The 23,695-nt window shown below is 28.1% G+C and overlaps 2 protein-coding genes across 5 annotated transcripts in view; one reads left to right on the plus strand and one right to left on the minus strand.

Annotated features, from left to right (window-relative positions):
• The window catches only part of LOC127277340 (disabled homolog 2-interacting protein), a 218,779-nt gene extending 202,460 nt beyond the window's left edge, over positions 1–16,319 (minus strand). For 2 of the 3 annotated variants that reach the window (XM_051298402.1, XM_051298400.1), the window contains exons 1-2: positions 16,215–16,319; positions 15,187–15,611 (exon numbers count right to left, since the gene is read on the minus strand). In XM_051298402.1, coding sequence (XP_051154359.1) covers positions 15,187–15,235 — 49 coding nt within the window. In that variant the 5' untranslated portion in view covers positions 15,236–15,611; positions 16,215–16,319. The remainder of the gene's footprint in view (positions 1–15,186; positions 15,612–16,214) is intronic. The other variant, XM_051298401.1, reaches the window with a different exon arrangement.
• A 46-nt stretch (positions 16,320–16,365) lies between these two features.
• LOC127277341 (protein ROP) lies at positions 16,366–23,406 on the plus strand. Of its 2 annotated transcripts, none has more exons than XM_051298410.1 (11): positions 16,366–16,440; positions 17,849–18,145; positions 18,393–18,496; positions 19,460–19,608; positions 19,682–19,897; positions 20,022–20,120; positions 20,244–20,451; positions 20,558–20,806; positions 20,918–21,105; positions 21,248–21,402; positions 21,566–23,406. In XM_051298410.1, the coding sequence occupies exons 1-11, from the start codon at positions 16,413–16,415 to the stop codon at positions 21,634–21,636; spliced, it is 1,764 nt and encodes a 587-aa protein (XP_051154367.1). In that variant the 5' UTR covers positions 16,366–16,412; the 3' UTR covers positions 21,637–23,406. The 2 variants fall into 2 exon arrangements, with proteins under 2 accessions (XP_051154367.1, XP_051154366.1); XM_051298409.1 differs by lacking the exon at positions 18,393–18,496 and adding an exon at positions 19,043–19,146.
• Positions 23,407–23,695: the final 289 nt, after the last annotated feature.

Consider the following 23,695-nt stretch of genomic DNA (forward strand, 5'->3'; position numbering starts at 1 on the left):
TATATGTTTAAGTGAAACTCTTTTACGCCATTTTTACAGAATCAAATTAATGTTTGACTCTTGGAACACAGAAAACAATCCGCATTTTGGAATCGTTCGATAACTTCCATTTGGATTATTAACCCCTCTGAGAGTAGTTTTCACTCATCCAGAGATTCTCGGGAAGAAACTTTTACGGCGCTTCCAATACATTTGCGTAATTAGTTTCGGTATATATACCCTGAAGCAAAAATTTATTTTATTGTTTAAAACTGTGCTCGCACTCGATAAATATGTTCTCACCAATTGCCTGATAAAAATTCTCAGAAACAAATTTCAAGAAACTTTTTAACGAGGATTTTTGATCATTAAAATAATTAAGGTATTACTGTTTTTGTATTTTTATTATTTGCAGGCAAAAATAGCCAATTTTTTTTTCGCTAAAAGATTTAATTTCTAGGTAACGAGGCTAAATAAAGTTTAATCTTTTGTATATGCAGAGAGTGATTATACGGAAATTACATATGGTTTTTTTTTCTTGTGTTACGCCTACGATATCACACAAGAAATAAAGACGACATGGGAAAGAAATATAGAGTGCGTTATTTTTACATAATGATGTGTGCGTTACCGTAACGTCTATCAAAGTCTCGCCAAGTTCGTATACACATCAGGACCGGATGGAAAGGCAAAGAATTAGCGCCGGATATGTGTGCAATGTGCGTGACATGAATCGTGCGAACTTGAATCAAACAAAATGAATGGTCACGTGACGTATACGCTAACCGTTAAAAAACTATGCTCAAAAATTTCGCTACAGATGTACAGCAATGATTTTAAAAACACTGGGGTAAAATTTAGAACCAAAAATTCTTTAGCAAAAATAATCTCTAATCATGAATAATTATTATTTTTTGAGATTATTATGATTAACGTGAAGCATTTTAATGCATGCGTTTCTCATAATGGCGCTTATAATTTTCTCAATAACTTTGTTGCTACAGTATCGAACATAATATTTATACTTTCATACAAACACGAATTACGGTTTCTTTGCGTGAGTTCGTCGCAAAAAAACAACATTCCTCGGGTACATATATATTTTGGCGAGCATGCGAAATAACAGTATGATTTTGGCAATATCATAAAAAACAAAACTACCAGTTATTTAAATTTTTGTGCAGTAAATCTTTTCTTTTCTAAAAAATAAATTCTCTAATGATCTTTTACAGTTGTTGTCAGAGACAATTCTGATTTTATCTGCAACAATTTGAGAATCTCATTTCCGTAATAATTTCTGAATGTATATATACAGAGAACGTATGTTATCACAAAGAGAATGTTATGGTTATAATAGTGTATATGTGACGATAGGTATCTCTTTGACGTATATACCCACCTGCAAAGCAACTAAATGAAATTCCGTTCTGTGTGCCTCCCCTTTTACCTCACCCACACACAAGTAGAATAAACCGACGACGACGACGACATCAGAAAGGTTGAGATTCATGCCAACAGACAGATGAGTCATTTATAAAAATCTTTGTTCTTGTATGTCATTCCAGACTCTCCTTTGCAAAAGAGAACATTGTTTTCATAACAATGGAATATTATTCAAAAAAAAAAAATAATAAAACGTTCTCTAGACATATTTCTATAAACATCAAAGTTCATAGCACTATTTACTCTTGCGGAAAGTTTCCAAGAAATGAATTTAAGGACAAATTAAGCGTATCCAAAAAGAAATATTCAGAATAAAGTGTGCAAAAAAAAAGAACTCTTTTGGGCAGAGAGAAATTAATTGCAAGTCTGTCTAGATCCTTAATGGATCGCATCAGCCCGTGAACAATAAGGGAGAACAGTACAGAGGCGAAAGAGTTGTTCTGAAACGAAATAATACGAAAAAGGAGAGAGAAAATAATATAATCACTTGAATCATAGGGTTCGACATTACCCGCAGCGGATAAGAAGAAACAATTAAGCTCGAGTGCGCGAATAACGAGCGAGAAATTAGTCCACACAATGCACTCGTAATTGTTCTGGAATTTTGTCTCGCTAGTTTCCGCGCTAAATGTGTCGTCATTTTCAACACAACGCCTTTTTAAAACGGTTAAAACTTTGAAATACATTAAATCTTTCTAATGAAAATTCAGAATCGTATACATTTTCAATGCTAGAGAAAATAATTCAAGTTGAAATAAAATTTCTGTCTACCTTTATATAAAAATATATATATATATATATATATATATATATATATATATATATATATATATATATATATATATATATATATATATATATATATATATATATATATATATATATATATAGTTGGTAGAAATTCACTCGCGTGACCTGAAATTCTGACATTTTAGGTTTTTTGGAGCATTGCCTAAAATTGCGTCAGTGGAAGAGGATTCAGCACAAATAACACAATGGTTTTGTAGAATATATATAACCTGCCTCATCTCTTAAACGCAACGTTCGATCGTGACCTCGAGCGAAAGGGCAGTCGCACTGTTGGATTGATAGTAAATTTATTTATTACAACTCATCTCTCTCGAGACTCTCTCGACCTATATTAATCTCTATGGTTATTTGATTCTTAATTCTCTCTACATATTTAATTTGCATACTATTTTCAAACTAGTACAAACTGTTCCTAATATATATATAGCTATATAATTCAATTAATGAAAATTTACAACACCTGGATCAAAAGATTATATCAAATTGAAAAAATTAATTAGAGAAGAAACTCATTAATATTTATGTTATTCGAGGGAGAGTATTTATAGCTTCCAAAATCGATTAACGCTGTACAATTTTGATGATCAGGTATACTAACTATCCATAATTTCAATGGCGTATTGTTCAACAATGTATGAAGACCTTTTGGTGACAAATGTTTATTATGTATACTCAGCATATGCGGTTGGTCGGTGTGAACAAAACTTAATAATCAACAACACCTCATACCTTCTCTCTCTTCACTAACTAACCATGTGGTTTACTGATGCGAGATTACAGAGACACACCAAGGGTTGTGTACACCCGAGAATGAGACAGATAAATGCTTTATCAACGACATAATTAAGCTGTAATTCCTCCGTGGAAATGACGTGCACCCTCTTTTCTCCCCGCAAAACTCTCCCGAGATTAGATAGACATGCCAAAATATTCCAAGTTTCATTAACCGCTAATCATCTCTCCTCTCTCTTTCATTCCCTCACCCGCAAACAGGTGCTCCAGTTCAGAATGTAATGCCAAAAATAAATTTCACACCTTCCATTCTAATTTTATCTTGAACTACTAGCACAATTTTAGAAAGATAAAATTATCCAACGAATAATAAATTAATCAAATAAATATACTAAAATAGAAATAATTTTTGAAATAAGAAATATATTTTAAAAAAACGGGAATGTAATATTAGGATATAAAACCATATAACGGAGAATGATAAAGAAGAACTGAAAACGAAATGTTACCAATAAAAGAGTATCACACGAAAGAACAAAATTAGCTTGTTTCTTAAAATTGCTTTTTGAATAAAAAGAACAAGTCATTTGGACATAAAAAGGGATGCGTAATAAAAATAATCGAAAACTGTAAATGACATCAAAAAATAAGTAATATATGAGTTTGGATATTTTCATTTTTCAACTGTATAATAGCTCTCGTTGTCTTTAGTCAATGATAAGCGTTCAATCTCTATCGAATGATGATTCAGTTTTTGTTCCAGCTGACTACATCTCTGTCTGGCATATCAATTTATTTTCTTATTACATTATAGTAGACGACGTATAGATGAAAATATATATGACATGAATTATTTTATACCATCGGGATGACCGATGGTATAAAAATTATTGAATCAATTCAAGATGTTACAAATCTTTAATTTTAAACTGTTTTATCAAAAAAAAAATAGTTTCAAGAGGAGGCAAGAATATATACTAAAATAAAGATGAAACAAACTATAACGAGGAGCTTTATTCATTATAGAACATAAATAGAATAGAAAATAATAAGTGTTTTTCCTATAGGATTATTTTGAAGCACTAAATTTCATGAAGGGTACACAATAATAGAAGTGAGGCTTTTCTCAAAAAGTTTTTTGCTAAATTAAGCGCGAGGAAGTGTGTGAGTCACAAAGCAGAGAAAACCCTAAGTTAATTCTAGTTTCTTCTTCTTTTGACAAGTCACAAACCCGTACCAACTTTTAGTAATAAGTGAAGATCAGAGCAAAAGCTCAAAAACAACGTCGCAACTTTTAGGGAGAGAAACTTTTCAGCCCACGCACCAAAATTGATTATATATCCCTTTGCGTCTTTTATCCAAAACCTTCAAATTTTATCACATCAATTAGCATCAGTATTCATACATCAAAATTGAAACATTAAATAAAATGAGATAGGCATCTTTTAAAATTAACCACATAAATCAATACGTAATATGATGACCTCATTTAAATAATCTCTCAAAAAATTTTTAGTTCAAACGGAAACATTATTATATAGAAACGACTCCAATTATCAGAAAAGTTTCCGGATACCGTATTCATTATGCAATCAAGTGCTACTTATTTTATTGATTTCTCTATATGAAAATTTATGAACATTTTTATCGGTTTAATTGTATTTTTTCCAAAAATAAAAATTGTAAACCGAGTTCATTAATAAATAATAACTAATTGAAATTTAAAAATACAAATTGAATATATCTATTACTGCAAAAACAGAAATAATGTAATAACTTTATTTCTCAAGTTCAGAAAAATGTAATTAATTTTGAAAAATCCTGCAGTAAATCCACTCAACAGAAAAACTGCAAAAATCTGTTTCCCGTGTTTTATCAAGTTGAACTATGACAAAGCAAAATGGTTCTAATTGACTCCTCTACACAAAAGATATAGCGCCTCATTAAAATAAAGATCCCGTTCGTTTACTCCGATTTATATAAAGGGGAAAAAAATTTGCACCTCAGATTCTCAAGCTTATTCTTGAATTGGAAAATCTTTCAACCGGAAATGAAGCTACAATAAATGACTTAACTAGATGCTGAATAAAACAGAATTAGATATCATTATACGATAAGTCAGCTGTTTAGTATTTTTAATTATTTCTTAAAAAAAAGAAAATTTTATTTTATAATTATAGGGATATAATATTTGTCTTTCTGATAATTTGATATTATTAACACAATTGGTATAGCCTTAATAATACCCCAATATTCAATATGCTTAATCAGATCATTAGAATGTCAATTAATTATATCTATCTGGTTGTCGGTTCACCTGACAATCTATATAGAGTTAGTAACGTAACTTTCTACTTAGTGGAGAGAATATATAGGTGTGAACTGTCTTGTGGAGAGGCATGGTAATATACACGCCCTAACACAAAATGAAATAAAACGACAGACAGCGAAAACTAACACTATATCAATCTTTCAAGTCAAAGGTTCCCCCCTCCCGCGACATACAAACAGGACTTCCAAGGAATTTCAAGCAATAAAATAGTGATGAATACTTCAAGATTTTTTATTTATTTATTTTTTTTTAATGAAAGTTTAATCGCGTGAATATTTAATGAATCGACATATTTTCGATTCTCATTAAATTTACCCTTCTATTCATTCGGAAATTTCTTTTTATTCATCAATGAATGATACTAAGATACAATAAAAATATAAAGATGTGAAAATAAAAGAAGATATTACAAACCAAAAATTTCAGAATCTAGGAAAAAATTGAAAAACGGGGTCAAAACAGAAAGTAATTCTTTTTCTTTTTTGAATTCATTAAGACGTAGAAAATCGATATACGAGTGAAATCGTGCCTGGAAAACAGTTACGCTCGATTGGATCAATTGAAATCGGAATATAAAAAAAACAACGATAACAGTAGGGATTAAATAACTATGAAGTACTTTTAAGAGATTACATGAACTGAATTCTAGTATGTATCTAAATGAAAAAAAAAAATTCTGTTTCATAATCCAGGAAGTGAAATTTCCAATACTCGTACCAATCAATAATATTATTATCGAAAAATTACAAGATAAACTTTTTTCACAGACATTTTTTAAATTCCAGAAAAATTATTTTTTAAATAACAAAGCAATGATATATGTAAATCATTGTTTGTAATGTGTCATTTGTAAATAAGAATGTTTTTTTTTAAGAATTGAAAAAAAAACGAGAAGCAATTAAACGCGTTTTATTTATACAAGGAAAGATCCAGATTCTGGAGAGAAAACAAAAGTAGCAATAAATAACAATATACAGCTATATATATACGAGGTGTGTGCGAGGAATCAGTAAGCAATCATTGTGCTGTCATTATATGCCGAGAAATTGTAGCGTGTGCGTTATATTCTCAGATTGAGAGGGAGTGTGAGACCAGCCTGACCCATAACATCACAAGCACGTGTTTCCCAGGGGTCATTGCATTTGTACAAAAAAAAAAAAAAAAAAAAGATTTATAACCTTGATGAAAAATTGTCTACCTCATCGTTACTAATAGAAAGAAAAAACATTAAACACTGTTGTTACGTTATCAGAAAAAGAAAACAGTAAAATACCAGAAGAATTGATCAAACTCAAAAACTAGTTCAATAAAGTTTACCATACCGTTTTGGTCAAATTTACCAATTCAAAAATTAACCATAATCTCTATTTTATTCATGCAACAATATATCCAGCAAATGAAAATTTGGTTAAAATTTATCGAATTAAGGAAAATTTATATTAAAAATTAATGGGTAGATGATTTAAAGCTTTTGGTTTTTGACTGTACGAGCACACACACACACACATGTAGGATGATTTCTATCAGGATTAAACATCAATTGAAGATCAATTACTTTTTCTCTCAGCAGAATTCATTTCAATGGGAAAATATTCGACCGAATGACTATACACCCTTCTCTCTCTCTCTCCCCTGTATAACATGGCGTTTGTACCCATACATTCGATTATAAAGAGGGGGGGCCTTTAGATAATGCTATATGCATCCCCCTTCGTTCCCGACACGCATGACAATTCTCTGATGCAGACACATCGCAATTCGAATGACATGTATCATCCAATGTCGGTGCAAAATAGAAGGGGAAATTTTGTTTATTAAAACAAGGATAAATTTTCTTTTTTTTTCTTCAATAATCTTCTTATATTCTAATATTTGTAAACAAAAAACTACTATTTACAGAAAAAAATGAAATTCATAAATTTTTTAAGACAATTAAAGTAACTTTTTTTTTGCTTAAATATATATACAAAATAGTGAGGTTAAGTTTATTTAAGAAAGTTACGTAATTATATTAACGTGTGCCCGACCACATTTATATAATTTTTACAATGTTTATTTTCTTGGAAATTTACAACACAATTGGTGAAGGCTAAATAATATATAATATGGAAATATTGAAACATATTTTAGTTTGCTGTATAATTATTATTATTATAGAATTTTGACAGGATTATTGTATATATAAATTAAGCAATTTTAATATATGCCGAACAATTGGTATAATAATTTGAAAAATTAATTTCCTTTCTCTTTTTTTTTTCTTTTAAATAACAAATAAATTTCATTAAGTGAATAAACAATTTTGCGATTAAACAATTTAATGTATTTCGCGAAACGAGAATACACGATATAGTGAAAATGTACATTTATAGAGTTTATATTTTGCAAATGCTGATCAAAGTGGAACGAAATTATGTGGCTCATTATACAGAAATTGTGCACACACACGTTTTGCCAAAATATTGCATAGTGCAACATTTATGTATCTATATTTCAACAATAAGCCCTAAAATTCATTAGTTAAAATTTAGCCTTAACTAACCCTAATTATTAGCTATCATAACTAAAAATTACTCATTTTTCTCTATGATAAATAAATCTTATTAAAATTCTGTTCTTTTTCTCGAAAAAAAAAACAGTTTTGGATCCAAAACTAATTGAATCTTGTGCATAATAAATCGAATTCAGAAATTATGGCACACATTCTGCGTGTAAGCAATTAGCATATATGCACGCAACCGCATACGAAATGACATTTGTGCACTCATGAAAAGAGGGGGCAATTTAGATCGTTAAGTGTAAGCATTATAAATACCTTTTGCTACAGAGAAGGAAAATGACCACCGCGATATAGTATGTATATGTTCAGCAACAGAAATTCTCGAGAATGTGAATGAAGAGAAATTACACGCACGTGAAAAGCAAGAAAAGAAAGACAAGAATTTTATTCCGTAAAATAAAGTGTGTGCTAATTCGCATTGTAATGCCATTCCACGTGCCTTACGTATTTTAAATTTCCCTCAAGTGACTCATGTTACGAGTGCCCTCAAGCTCATATTTGTTGAGCAAGTACTTCAATAAAATATATACAAAAGATAAAATCAAAATTATCCATGAAGAATAAAACATGTTGCAAAATACAGATTTAACCATCCATATAGTCTTGAAATAAATTTTTCTTCAATTAATTCTAGCTAATCCAATCATATTGTTTTGTTGGCTTTGTTACAGAGAGTGTCATGGATTGTTTTAACCAAACGGCTGTACCAAAACTAACTAAACTGAATCTATAGAAACTTTTTACTGGTGACTATTAAGATCGAAAAATACTTTTTAAACATTTCCAAAATGTCTTAATTATACAATGAAAATGTAATTACTTTATAACCTTTTTAACCCGAATATAATTAAAATTCCGACTTGCCTTTCAAGAATAATGTAAATTTTCGAGAGAGAAAGAGAGACTAATTCCCCTGGGGACTCAATAAGAGCAAGTTGGTCGTCGTTGTGTCGTCGCACGGTTATCAGACTTTTCCTTAGAAATACAAACTCTGAAATAACTATCTGTTGATGTTGAATTAACATTTACCTTGAGCTCTCTTAACGAGACAAGAGTTACAAGTAAATGTGAGGATCTATCTCTATATATTCACTCCTGGAATTTCACTTCCGGCGATAGAATCAGAATGTAATATTGCCAGCGGGATATATATATCTATGATAGTAGACGAATCTATATATATGTGTGTATATAATTTAACAGGAGAAGACTTGCACCCAAAAAAGATTTCACAAATAAATAATAAACCTTTCATATATCTATTTCTTGATGCGAACAATCTTGATATCATATATATTTTCAATATGCGAAAGAGATAATTATATGGAAACAAGTCAATTACCTATGATCAAATATGGTAAATTAAAACATTTACAAATTTTATATATGCAAAATAAATCTTTTTTTTTTTTGTTTTTGATTAACAATAAAAGGAAGTCATATACGAGAGAAAAGCCTTATTATATACACCTCTGATTGATTGTGAGTCTGAAAGAAATAAGACGACCAGTCGTGCGTTAAGATTATGCTTCTTCTCTCGAAGGTGCTAGAGGTTAACGAGATCCTGATGCTTCAGGTGGAGTACTGCCATTGAATATATACTTCAACTGCATCTTTCGAATGTTCTTTATTTTACTTTTTTTTAAATTTTGTTAGATTCAATATTACGATTCTGCTCTAATAATTTTTTTTCTCACTGACCTTCTCTCAAAAACTACCGAATTCTTTTCCTTTTTGAACCATAAATAATTTTCAATTTTAGCTATATAAAGTATAATTTCAATTCATAAATCCCTATAACATTTTGCGATAGAACCATAAGGTATATATATATATGTATATACGTGACGGAAATGTAAGCTTCGCCTCTCAGGGGAATATATAATTCGTTACGAAGAAAGTTGAGAAACTCTTTATTGGACTTACAATCTATAAATTCGTTGCAAAGTCGAAGAAAAGGGAACTTGAGACTCCTGATTATTTGCACATTGAATACTCTACATATCTATATACAAAAAAAGTCTGGCTTTTCTGTTTAAAATTGTCTCCAAATAGTCCTGGGGTTTTCAATCGACCTGTGCAATATAAATAAGAAAAAGAGGCACGTCTTGGATTAAAAACGAATAAGGAAACAAATTTTATTATATATATACTCTAAACCTCAATGTTCAAACTCAATTCAAACTTCAATAGACCTTTTTTTTATTTTATTTACTCTATAAAAATTTACATTGAATTTCACCGACGTTAATTATTATTTGTTCATAAAGAAACAAGTTGATTAATTAAACAACATGTCTCTCTCTCTCTCTTTCTCTCTCTGAAAAGACATTTTTCAAGATGCACATTTTCTCTTTATCTAAAACTCTAAATATTACAAAGCCCCTCAAGGGAAATAATATGTCAGAAATTCTACAACCATTGTCTAAACCAAGAATTTCTATGTCAGAAATTACAATTTCGCACATGAAGATAAGATTATATTATTATAAAGGTGAAAAAACATTATATTAAATCAAAGAATATCGAATACATCAATCAAGTATACGTTTCAGACACGGTGGCATTCACTCATCAGTAATTTTTTTTTTTTTATCTTTTTCATCATCGCCATAGGTGAGATATCACACAAGGATGATGAATCTACCTCCTTCAAAATTATCTTTCACTTTAAGCCTCCGAGATTAGTCATCGTGCAAAATATATATATATATAAACTCCAGATGATGCAATTAGAAACCTCAACTCATTTTTGTTGCAGAATTAAATTAATAGCAAACTTCAATCTTGATAAGAATATTTAAACATATATTTTATAACAAAATTTTCAGATTTAAACTTTTATTTTTAAAAATAAAATGTTTTTAACAAAATACCTGTTTAAGAAAAATATTTGCAAATAAAAAAAATTTATTTAAGAAAAAAGCGTAAACAATGAGAGAGAAAATTGTATTATTATATATATATTACCATGATATGTAATACAATGGACTGAGTTTATATGAAGTAAGTATAATTTTTATTTTAACAAAGACGGAAAGTAATATTGTATACTTGTTTCGTCTTACACTGTGGCATTTAGGAGGCATAAATGTTCACGCTTGAAGAAAACCGTGACGTTTATAAGACGGATAAGAATATCAGCGAGATGCACTCCAAGTGCATCATTCTATGTAATCGATGGATATTTCACATTTCTTTCAGAAAATTGATTTCATGCACACACAAATAGTTGAATTCTTTAATTTATATATTTCAATGAACTGTTCTACGAAAAATGAAATTAATTTTTACAAACAAATCAACTATAAACCTAAAAAAAAAAAATAGGAACGAACAACCTTTAAATGTAACAATAGATTTTATCCTTATCGAAAAATAAAATTAGTTGCAATTGAAAGAATCATTCCCTATACATATATAAATTAAGGGAAAAAAAATAGAATTTTTTTTCTCCAAAGGATTTATTACGTGGAATTTTCCCTGGAACATAGTTCTGACGGGTGGAAATCGAATCTTCAGATGAACGCTTCAACGATTCAAGTCGATATTAATTTCACTGTTTGCTCCCGGCGGCTTCTATTTCGACTAAATATAATTCAAACACATTTCTTTTGTATTTATTTATAAATAAATGGATAAAATATAAATAACGAGAATATTTAAAATAAAAATATAATATTGAAAATAATTATTTACATAAGAATTCAGAGAATCAATTTCTACTTAGTTTTTAGTATAAAACAAAGCTCCTACTTGAAAATGGCGTAACCTTCTTTGTTTAAAACATATATATAAAAAATAGATAATAAAAATAAGGTCTACTTCGGGTATAAAATAACAATTTCTAAATTTTACGATACGAAGCAATGTGAACAACATTAACGAGCGATATGGGAAGTTGCGAGATGAAAAAAATCTAAATCCCATGTGTGATGGAAGTTAAGCTATAAGGGCGTGTAATCGCGTATGGTGTATGTCTTTCGTTGTGAGCTTGAACTCTGATGGGTTCAAGCTTTACGATCAAATGTTACAGTCGGCTTTGAGTTTTGTGTGTTGATATGGTGTACCGAGAACCCAGATGAAATTACACAATGAAGTAGTGATTGTAATTGCTTTGATAAAACGTATACTGTATATACAAAACACCAAATGCGAACTAAAGTGTAATTGCTTTGCCTATATAATCTAATAAAAACGATCTAAAATATCACTGTAATGAACCACATTAATTAGATTTTGATTTTAAATGAAAAAATAGTTACGTAAAAAAAATTATTTTCTTACAGTAAATGTATTTTAGATTCATATCAATCACCGACAAAAAAAAACTAAAAGAGTGAAAAAAAAATATAGAAAATTTTTTTTTTTTAATCAATAATTAAAAAAAAAATTTAATCATCTAAAAGTAACAGGAAATATAAATATGGATTTAAATTTTATTAAGAATTCATAAATGAAAAAAGAGAGATCAATACAATCTATTCAAGATTTAAGAATAAATTCATAATATATATTTAACTATAGGATTCATTTATCTTGGAAAAATTTTCACTATAAATAATTAAACCGAATGAAAGAATGCAATAAACTACAGCAAAAAAGAAGGGGGTGGAAAACTAAACATATTAGCCAATTTAAGAAAAGAAAGATTTATTTTTATCACTTTTTTTCCAAAAAGAGAGAGAAAAAAAAGAGAAAAAGAATACGGAAAACAAGGGAGAAAATACCTCAGAGCCCTAAATTTTTCCTGTCTAGGATTTTTCTGTCAGGAGAGATAAAAACTTTTTTTTTCCCCCTAAAAAAAAGTGCCTTTTTTTACAATACACTATATTAGAAAAGAAAAAAGTAATTTTTGAAAATGGAAACGAAAAATAAAATTTCCAACCTTTGAGAGATACCTATTATTTTTGATTTTTCATCTATAAATTTTTGGGAAAATTTATTTATCACTTATACGTCAAAAGTAGCGGAACAATTTAAAGTCTATATATATGTTTCATAGTAGTATATGTCAAAACGACGAAGCAAACGAGAACAAAGCAACGCGAAAATGCAGCAGTAATGTGTTTGACCAGAGACGGTTTTCGACGACGAGTGTTTGTGGGCACGAACTGCTTTTGTCCCCCCCCCCCCACCCCACCCTCCGGAAACAATGAACACAACACAAAAGTAAGGTACTTGATGGTGCTTGATTAGAGGTGTCACATACACCTGTGCGCCTAGAGTTTTGTCAACGAGAAAGAGAGAGAGAGAATCCCTCATAACTTTCTGACAATTATTTCAACCTAAAAGTCAGATCAAAAAAGAAGAAAACAACAAAAATTAAAAGAAAACAATTTTATTTTCCTTTATTGTCATTCTCTTCATAGAAAACAAAAATATTTCCCTAAAATTAATTATCACGCTTTGACTATTAAAAAAAAGAATATAAATGCCATTAGAATGAAATGTAACGGATGTGTACAAAATTGTACAACATGAAATGTCCATTCCGTAAGGACAGAGAGAGAGAGAGAGCGAGAAGCTTTTGCAAATGTAAATTAAGCCTAATAGTAAATGGAATGTTTTAATTTCAATGCAAATGTGAGTGATCTCAAGTCAATACACAATGAGAGGAGGAATAAATATTTTTCCTATATTTTTTATGAATATAGAAAAAATAATAATAAATTTAATCTCACTAGAAAAAAAGTAAGAAATAAAAATAATTACTTAGAACGTAAATAAAACGTGTGTATTATTTGGATAGTAATTAGTAAGTAATTCTATATATGTAAGTCGAGAGGGGCTTTTTATAAAAACAGATGTGTTTACGCCACTCGTTATTCTGTTAGAGTGTCAAAACATATCACCCTGGCCCTATATAGGATACTTGAAAGGACACCTGACGCGTGACCTCTTCTAACAGAATGGCCGGTCGTTAAAATTGAACCCAACGATATGGTCAAAACACTTTATACGATGAGAGAAGAAGAAGAAGAGAGAAACGTTCATTTATAGAATATATTCCCGCATATAAATTTTTTTTTACAACAAAAAGCATTCGATGTTACAGAATCTGATCTCTTCAGTAACGTGATCTCGCATAGAAATAGAAGTCAGCAAATGCACATAAAGTCGGATTAAATATAGGGGAGAAGTAATCGGGGGACCCGGATTAGACACTCTTTTTAAAATGAGCATTTCACACTCATACCCCAGTAAATAAGATTTAATTTCACATTCAAAAAGGCAATAAAAAAATTATTATTATATCGAGAATGATCAGAAAAAATATATTAAAAAATAAATAAAAATTTTTCATTAAAAAAATTACCATTACAAAAAGTTATAATAGAAAATAATATTATATTATTATAATAATGATAATAATAAATATGGTGCAAATACTTTTAACATATTTATGACGTAAAGAATAAAAAGAAATTCTTTCTTCTTTATAATATCTAAAAATGTTCGACTTTTACCTCATAAAATTTACATTATTTGAATAAGATAAAAAGGCAGCAATGTTTGCTTTGAATCTCTATTTGCAAATAAAAGTAAAGTACCAAAGATTTCGTTTTCTCTAATGTCAACAAAACATTTTGTATAAGTATTATATGTTCACATATGCATCAAGGTCAAATTTCCAGAATTGAATTCACATTCCAAAATAATGAGTAATATATTTGTTTTTTGGGTCAACGATTTGCACTTTACGATTGCATTGTATTTTGTATTCTTTCACGATCATGGCAATAAAGTATATATGAGGACATGAAAATTACATGCGACAATATAAAACATCCAAAACGAAGAATATCTCTCGAAAATTATATGCATTTTTTTTGAAATATTTGCTATTCAAATTCCGAATAATAAATTTCATATTATTTCTTTTATTTCATATACATAAAACTTTTATAACAAAATAATTGAAAAAATATTAACCAATAGAAAGAATTATGAACATTTTTCTATTTGGCTCCAAAAACGAATTTTGCAAATAACTAATTTTTAACATAAATATTATGTACTTGTCAATAAAATCGAAACATTATTTAATCAATTAGATAACAGTTAAGATTTCTAACGAGTCAGAATTTGACCTTTTATTTTTTAAAAGCTATTTTTGAACATAGCAAGACACCTGTCTCAACCTAACCTCAAAATTTCTAAATCCACATCAATATTACGAAATACAAATCAATAGTACATTAAAACATAAGAAAAATGGTATTTTTTCTCCTTTCAGAGTAAATATTCTTCGTTTTGTATAAATGATCTGACACAAAAATAGATATTTATCACTGAAAAGAGTATAAAGTATGAGAATAATACATACCACAAACATTCAGCCAACCTTCCACGCGACAGGGGTACTCCATCTTCATCCGTCCAGTTTTGGCAAATTTCCCTTGTCAAATCCAAAAATCCACGTGGTTATGCACAGGTACACTTAATCACACAAAGAAGAAAAAACTTCCCGTTACATAAGAAATACAATCGAGATATAAATCGCGCATTAAAAAACATCCGAGACACTCATCGTAAAACTCATTTGAGACATTCACTGATTTTAATAATATAAAACTCGAGAATAATTAATAGTATTAATGATCGACAATAATAGAAACATGGAAAAACTGTTCACTAACAACTTCACTAACCGGCGTCCGGATTTAAACTGATTGTTCAACACCAAGCCCAACCGTGGCGCTGTGATCGCCATTTTGTTTCTACCGACACTGATGGTAACACTAAATTCCACTATACCGACAATTACAAATTTAATGATTTTTCTCCAAATAGAAAAAATGAACTTTATTATAGACTTTTTTTGCATAATTTCACAGATTCGAAACATTTTAATTAGATGGAACAATAAAATATTCATTAAAATTTATGTGCAGTTCACACATAACCTCAAAATTAAGTTATTAAAAAATTCTAATATATTGTAGCTTTCTCTTAATATTTCGTCAAATCTTTGTTATTTTCGACTAGAAAACTTGATTTTAGGGTTTATTATTATTAAACTGTTGAGAAAATTAATAAATTTTTGGCGTTGAGCAAAAATTAATATTTTTATTATTTTACTATTTTATTGATTTTATAGATAAAAATTTATTGAATTCTTGCTATTAAAGAAATTAAAAGTTAAATAATGCCTCAGTATTGTATAATTGTTAAGATTATTAAAGAATAGACGTCTAAAAAGAAAAAATTGCAACAATTAGAATTGTGAAAAAACCGTTAGAAAAAGGGAGAATAGAAACAATTGTGTGGAGCAATTTTGGAATTTCGATATTTGCTTCTAATTATGTAATTAGGAGACAAATTTATGTTCACTGAATATATTACAAATACTACCTTCGAAATTTAATGAATTTACTTTTAATTTACTTAATTAGAGTCAAAATATAAATGAAAAAAATCATTAACTTTGGTTAAACAACGTTCTCCTGTCGATGAACAATTTTTACTAAACTTTTGGCGCGAAGTTATGCGCAGTCGTCGATTGCCACGACCCCTGGCGGCAATTTTTGAAATTAACTCAGTACTGTCAAAATGGCGTTAAAATCACAGGTTGGACAAAGTGAGTATTTAATATAATTTACTGTTTTTCTTTTGATTTCCTTATGTCTAAATTGAAGAAAAAATGCTTTAAAAAATATTCTAATTTATATTAATTATATGCTTTATACTTTTTTGTGTATTTATCTTTCCGATTTAATTAAAAATGACGTAGTATTTTGGTGGGCGTTCGTCACTTGATGACTTCATCACTGTATAAACTGCTGCTGGGCAAAATGTCATTTTATTTAAAAAAAACTTTAATTTCTTTAACAGACTTGTAATTAAAATAAATTCTAGAATTTTAAGACTTTTAAAATTTCCCGTTCTTTAAATGTCACAATCATATGGATTAAAAAAAACATTGTTTTCTTTTTAAACTCATTCATATCAAAACACTGAATATATTTTTATTTTCTTAATATTTGTTTTTAAATAATATAGAAATAGTTTTAAGTTGTTAAATTTCACTATATTGGTTAATTTATTATTAATTATTTTGATCCAATGTAATAATGTAACTTTTGTTTACGTTGCGTTTATTTGATTGTTTTTTGTTTTAATTATTATTATTAATAATGGGCAAATTGTTTGTCAATTGTTTTATTTACTAATGCAACAATGGAATTCAATTATTATTCAAGAAGCACGTGAGAAGGTTCGTTGACATTTTTCACACTGAATCAATAGACCTATTTTTGGTACTGGTTAAAAATAAAAATGTCAAAGGATGCAGAGTATTAAATAGAAAATTTTATTTTAATTTACATTTTTCTAAAGGTTATTTATTGGAATATTTTTTTTATAAAAATAGTTTTATTAAATTATATTAAAATTTGTTATACTACATTTTTCATATTATGTTTTTATTTTCTTTTAGATTTTTGGGACATGTTTCTTTAAAGGGAAAATTATAGATTTTTTTTTTTTATAGATTTCTGTGTAAATTTTCTTTTGATTTTTTCTTAGAAATAAAGTCAGGGCACAGGGAATCCAACTGCAGGGTTGACAGATGTGACGTCATCGGTTCGTAAGGGCGATCAATACAAAAGCTCCAAAAGATTTCCTGCTATTTCATCACATGAGCTTATTTTTCTCAATGGCACTTTCTTTTTCAGAGTATTCAATTTTTTTTTTTTTTTTTTTTTAAGGAAAAATCTAGAAATGTTTTCAAGTTTATTGAAATTTTTAATTAATCATTTAAATTTTTATTTAAGATATATTTTTAATTATTTATTTCTTATTTTAGATAGATTTTATTTAAGATTATATATTTTTTACCTTTCTTTTAGGGGATTAATAATGTTTGATTTCTTTTTCAGATAACTATTATAATATAGAAAAATGTAATGAATTTCCCGGGAAAATTAATATAGAATTAATTATTTATTTTCTTATTAATAAGTTTTCTATATTTTTTTTTTTTGCAGAAATTATGAATGAAGTCATTAAACAAAAAAAGAAAACAACCGGTGGTATGGAATGGAGAATTCTCGTTGTTGATCAATTGTCAATGAGAATGGTGTCAGCATGTTGTAAAATGCACGATATCAGTGCTCAGGGTATAACACTTGTGGAAAATATTCACAAGAAACGTGAACCATTACCAACAATGGAGGCTGTTTATTTGATAACACCAAGTAATTCATCAGTGACAAAATTAATCGATGACTTCAGTAATCCAGGCAGACTTCAATATAAAAATGCCCACGTTTATTTCACCGAAGGTATAATAATAAAAAAATACATTTTTTAATTACACAACAGAAAAAAAACACACACACACACAAATTAAATCTATAAAATAATTTGAATTTTTCCTTATTAGCATTTTTGAACAGGAATTTTTAAATTTCCCGAAAAAATATATTAATTTTATTCTCTATCATTTTTTATTATTTATTTAATTTTTATTTTAAAGAAAGAAAAAGATTTTCAAACTTTTTCAGAGAATTTTAGTTTATTTCTTTACAGCTTCTCCTGATAATCTGATCAATGATATTGCTAACGCGAAGATAACTATGTACATTAAAACATTAAAAGAGATCAACATCGCTTTTATACCCTATGAGGAACAGGTAATTTAAAATAGTTTCAAGGGTATTTGGTTCTTTATTTGAAAATTTTTACTAAATCTTTTAATCTTGTGATGTCCTTGGTCTGATCATTTGTCTAAACTACATTTTACAGCGTTTTTTTAAAAATAATGTTTTATAATGAATGTTAATTAACAATTTTGATTGATCTAACACTAAGGGAACATGGTTGATTTCAGGAGATAACACGCTTGATTATAAAAATTATAATTAAAACAAATAACCGAGAGAAAGAATTTTTTTTATTTAGAGAAAAAAAACTGCTTGGTGATTGTGGAATGAATTAACATTAATAATATTTTGTTTTTTATAATAAAAGAAAATTAATATAAATCAAAATACAAAATTACGAGAAATACCTATAATTTAATTAATTTTCAAATAATAAAAATGTATCATTAAGATAATTGAAAAATTCTTTTAAATTTGCAAAATGAGATTCAACTCACAGCATTGTCTTTCTTTTTTTTCACAAAAATTGTTATTTCACTAACGTCTCGTTACGTTCATGCTTGCACTTGCCTATAGTGTGTCCAGAGGAGCTGTTCAATGATATCTGCAAGTCACTCGCCGCTAAAAAGATCAAAACACTCAAAGAGATCAACATCGCTTTCTTGCCGTATGAGTCTCAGGTGAAACAAAGAATAACTTGAAAAGTGATTTTTTCTCCTATCTTTTCGCTTTTTTCAAATTTACACTAAAAAAAAATTGTTAATACCTTATTTTTTTATTAATTTGCTAACATACTTTGTCTTGTGTCTATGGCGCTTGTTTCTTTGTCTGCAATTTTGCTTTTTGAAAATGTTACTCCTGTTTTTTTCATATAAAAATTATATAATTTTCTTTTTTAAATTTAAGTTTTTTGCAGTGCCGCTGAAATTTCATAATAGATTATAAGACATTTAGTGATAATAATTAATATTAAATTATTATTTTGAATTTTAGGTTTTCTCATTGGATTCAAGAGATACATTTGCCTGTTTCTATAATCCTTCATTACATCATGTTCGTAGTGCTAATATGGAACGAATTGCTGAACAAATTGCAACTCTATGCGCTACTCTTGGCGAATATCCGTCAGTTCGATATCGAAGGTATTTTTTTTTTTTACAAAAAAAATTAAATTAAAAAAAAGAACAAAAGTATAATTTTGTATTTTTTTTCTAGTGATTTTGATCGCAATGTCGAATTGGCGCAGATGGTTCAACAAAAATTGGATGCTTACAAAGCTGATGAACCAACCATGGGCGAAGGTCCAGAAAAAGCTCGTTCTCATCTTTTAATTCTTGATCGTGGTTTCGATTCCGTTTCGCCTCTTTTACATGAACTCACATTACAAGCGATGGCATATGATTTACTTGAAATTGAGAATGACGTTTACAAGTAAGAAATAAATTTAAAAAATTTATATTAAATTCAATTATTTTTAATTTTATTCAGTTTATCCAATTTTATTTTCGATTTTGATATGAAATTCATATAAATTTCATTTTTAAATATAATTTAGATACGAAGCCACTGCTGGACAAGAGAAAGAAGTTCTTTTAGATGAGAACGACGATTTATGGGTGGAACTTAGACATCAGCACATTGCTGTTGTTTCACAGTAAGATTTTTTTTTTAAATTTAATTCTCTAATTTACATAAAGTGGCAAATGTTTTCAAACTTTAAGAAAATGGAAAGTAGTTTTAAAAATAGAAAACCTTTTTTAAAAAAATGTTATTACAGGAATGTTACGAAAAATTTGAAGAAATTCACTGAATCGAAGAGAATGCCACAAGGTGATAAACAAACTATGAGAGATCTTTCGCAAATGATCAAGAAAATGCCACAATATCAAAAGGAATTGAGTAAATATGCAACGCATTTACATTTGGCTGAAGATTGTATGAAACGATATCAGGGAAATGTCGATAAACTCTGTAAAGTCGAACAGGTGATAAAAGAATAATTGTCTTGAAAATAGAAAAAAAAACAATTGAAAAAGTTATTGAATATTTTATATTTTAATAAAATTACAAAATTAAAAATCGTTTTTTCAGGACTTGGCAATGGGAACAGATGCTGAGGGCGAGAGAATAAAAGATCATATGCGAAATATAACTCCAATTTTACTCGATCAAAATGTCAATAATGTGGATAAATTGCGTATTATTATGCTTTATGTGCTCAGTAAAAATGGATTACCTGAGGATAATTTAAATCGTCTTGTACATCATGCACAATTATCGCCTGAGGATAAACAAACGATTATTAATATGGCAAATCTTGGTTTGAATGTCGTTGTTGATGTAAGTTTTTAACTTATATACATGATAAAACTAATTAAATTAAAACAAAAAAATGTTAATAAATAAAATTTAAAAAGTCCTTTTAAATAGTTTTTTGTACTTTTTGATTAGGGTAATCGAAAGAAATTATACAATGTACCACGAAAAGAAAGAATCACAGAACAAACATACCAAATGAGTCGTTGGACGCCAGTCGTTAAAGATATTATGGAAGATTCCATTGAGGATAAATTGGATTCGAAACATTTTCCATTTTTAGGTGGAAGAGCAACTAGCTCTGGTTATCATGCACCAACAAGGTAAATAAATATTAAAATTAAATTTTAGCAATTAGAAAAAGGAAATTTGACATAATTTTTATTTTAAAAAAAAAATTTAATTACAATTTTATGAATGTTTTTTTTATTATTAAATTATAATTGTGTGTATATTCTTCTCTAGTGTAAGATATGGACATTGGCACAAGGACAAGGGACAGCAGACAGTGAAAAACGTTCCTCGATTAATTGTTTTTATTGTCGGTGGTGTAAGTTTTTCCGAAATTCGTTGCGCCTATGAAGTAACGAACGCTCTGAAAAATTGGGAAGTCATCGTTGGTATGTTATTAATTAATTTCTTTTCTCAAATTCTGTATAATTGCAATTTAAAATGTAGAACCTTGAATTTTATTTTATTAATTTTGTATTTTAAACAATATTTGAAAAATTAGACAAATTAGAAATATAATATTCAATTTGAATAATAAAATTTTTTTTATAGGATCTTCGCATATAATAACGCCAAAATCGTTTCTGGAGGATTTATCAAAGCTCCATTTGAATTGTTCGTAAATGAATATTAAATTTTCGTTGTCTGGAGAGAGGATGATCAACATTCCAAAAGTGTTTGTCGCAAATTCAGTTATGTATAACATCAAAATTATATAGTTCACGATTCCATCAGTAATACCAGCTGCGTTTCGTCGATTAATCGTTTAAATCGCGGAAACTAATATTATTATTATTATATAATAGTAACTTTAGAAAATTTTACTCTGTGTCAATTGAATTAGATTGAGTCGCGCTTAAAACGATTGGATTTCATAAATAAATAGAGAGAGAAATGGATTCACGATGATCCAATTTTTAGAGAGAGAGACTGTTAAAAAAAGCAAAAAAAGAAAATGTCTAACCAAATGGCAAATGACTCTTTGAATCTCTTCAAGATTCGAAAGTATCGAGAGATCAACTGGTATAAAAGTGCCTGTACGAAGAGAATTTTTAATGATTACTCGTTGGCAACACTGATGTCTATTCGCGTAAAAAAAACAGTATTTTGGAGAAAATTTTAAAAAAAATACAAATTTACTCCATTTTATTTTGTTTCTAATTCCAAGTTTATAATATCGCGAAAGAGAATCGTGATAAATTTTTGTTGTCCTGATTTTTTTCTCTTTTTAAATTAATAGTTTTCGTTTTTTCATTTTTAAATTGAAATTGAATTTTTGAATTAATTGAAATTGATATTTCGAATTATCAAATTATTTTCTTTAATTAATGTCATAATTTCATATCTAGAGAAAATGATGATTGAATTGAAGGCTGAATTAGCGCGTGTAAAATCGCTTTTGAAACCTTTGTAGTATTAAAAAAAAAAAAATGCTCTTTTAGTCAAGGGGGGGATGCAGACTTAAAAAAAAAAAGAATTTTCGCAAATGTGTGTGATGAAATCTTCATCTCAGAAAGTAACGAATCCACGCAATTGCGTTGAAAGCGTTCATACTGAAAAAAATATCAATTTTTCCTAAACGTTGTTAATAACAAAAAAAAAAAAAAAAAAAAATTCTCCTCTAGAACGAAAATCGCATCAAATTCTTAAAATAAAAAAAGATAAAAAGAAAGTCAATCAGTATTCAATTCACTATATACATAATATATATATATTAGAATTTTTAATCTAGAAATTTGAAAAATTGATGCATTTTTCTTTCTGGAAATGAGATAAATTGTACATCTCTATTAGCTTTTTTGAATCTTTACAATTTTTCGCTCCTTAAGAGTAACTAATGGAATTTGTAGATTTTAATTAATAACTTTTATTAAAGAGCACTTTCAGCAAAATCAAATAATAATAATAATAATTTCACTTTGTGTATAACAATTTAACACTCTTTGCACAAGCCCAAAAAAAAATAATGTGAAAGCAATGCTGGAAGTCATTGCAAAGATGAATTAACAAGTACATAATATAGATAATGATAATTACAATAATGTTCAATCTAGAATCTGTAGAGTATTTATATGTTTAGGAAGATAATGATAATGATGATGAAAAAGAAACTGCAGAAACAGTTGAACTGTCGATAGGTCAAAATGACTACATAGGGGGATCATTTTTTGGTCAATGAACATTTTTTTTTGTCTGTTAAATAATTGATCGTTCATGTATTTAATAAGTTAATTAATACGTTAATACGCGTTGCAATTAATATAGCAACGATATTATTATAGAGTTTATGATATTTATAAATTATGAAAAAAAAATATATGTATGTTTGTAGTTGTAGCACAAGTCAAAGTGTTATACTTATAAAGGCCTACACAGCAGTGTAATATTAAAAAGCATTTTTTTCTCTCAAAAAATCCTTCTATTGAATTCATTTTTAAAAAAGTAAAATTTAATTTATTAAACCATATTCTTAACATTAATATTTTTTACACTAGTTTTTAGTTTAAAAAAATATCTACATTACTTCATTTTTGGGGCTTTATTCATTAATATGTTAATAATTATTTGCCATTAAGGAATTTTTTTTTCGATTATTCGTATTTTTATAACTATTTAAATGGCGAGAAATTAATTGAAAATATTTTGCTATCTTAGATTCAAAGGTCAAACATATTATCTTTT

This window comes from Leptopilina boulardi, unplaced genomic scaffold (genome assembly GCF_019393585.1).
Source record: "Leptopilina boulardi isolate dan_hultmark-lab unplaced genomic scaffold, ZJU_Lbou_2.1 LbouV2_165, whole genome shotgun sequence".
Taxonomy (NCBI): domain Eukaryota; kingdom Metazoa; phylum Arthropoda; class Insecta; order Hymenoptera; family Figitidae; genus Leptopilina; species Leptopilina boulardi.

Bases quoted from the DNA above. Each gene is read 5' to 3' on its own strand.
- LOC127277341 (XM_051298410.1), top strand. From the start codon at position 16,413: ATGGCGTTAAAATCACAGGTTGGACAAA. The intron at 18,146-18,392 runs GTATAATAATAA...ATTTCTTTACAG, and splicing joins CCACGTTTATTTCACCGAAG to CTTCTCCTGATAATCTGATC. The intron at 20,452-20,557 runs GTGATAAAAGAA...TCGTTTTTTCAG, and splicing joins AACTCTGTAAAGTCGAACAG to GACTTGGCAATGGGAACAGA.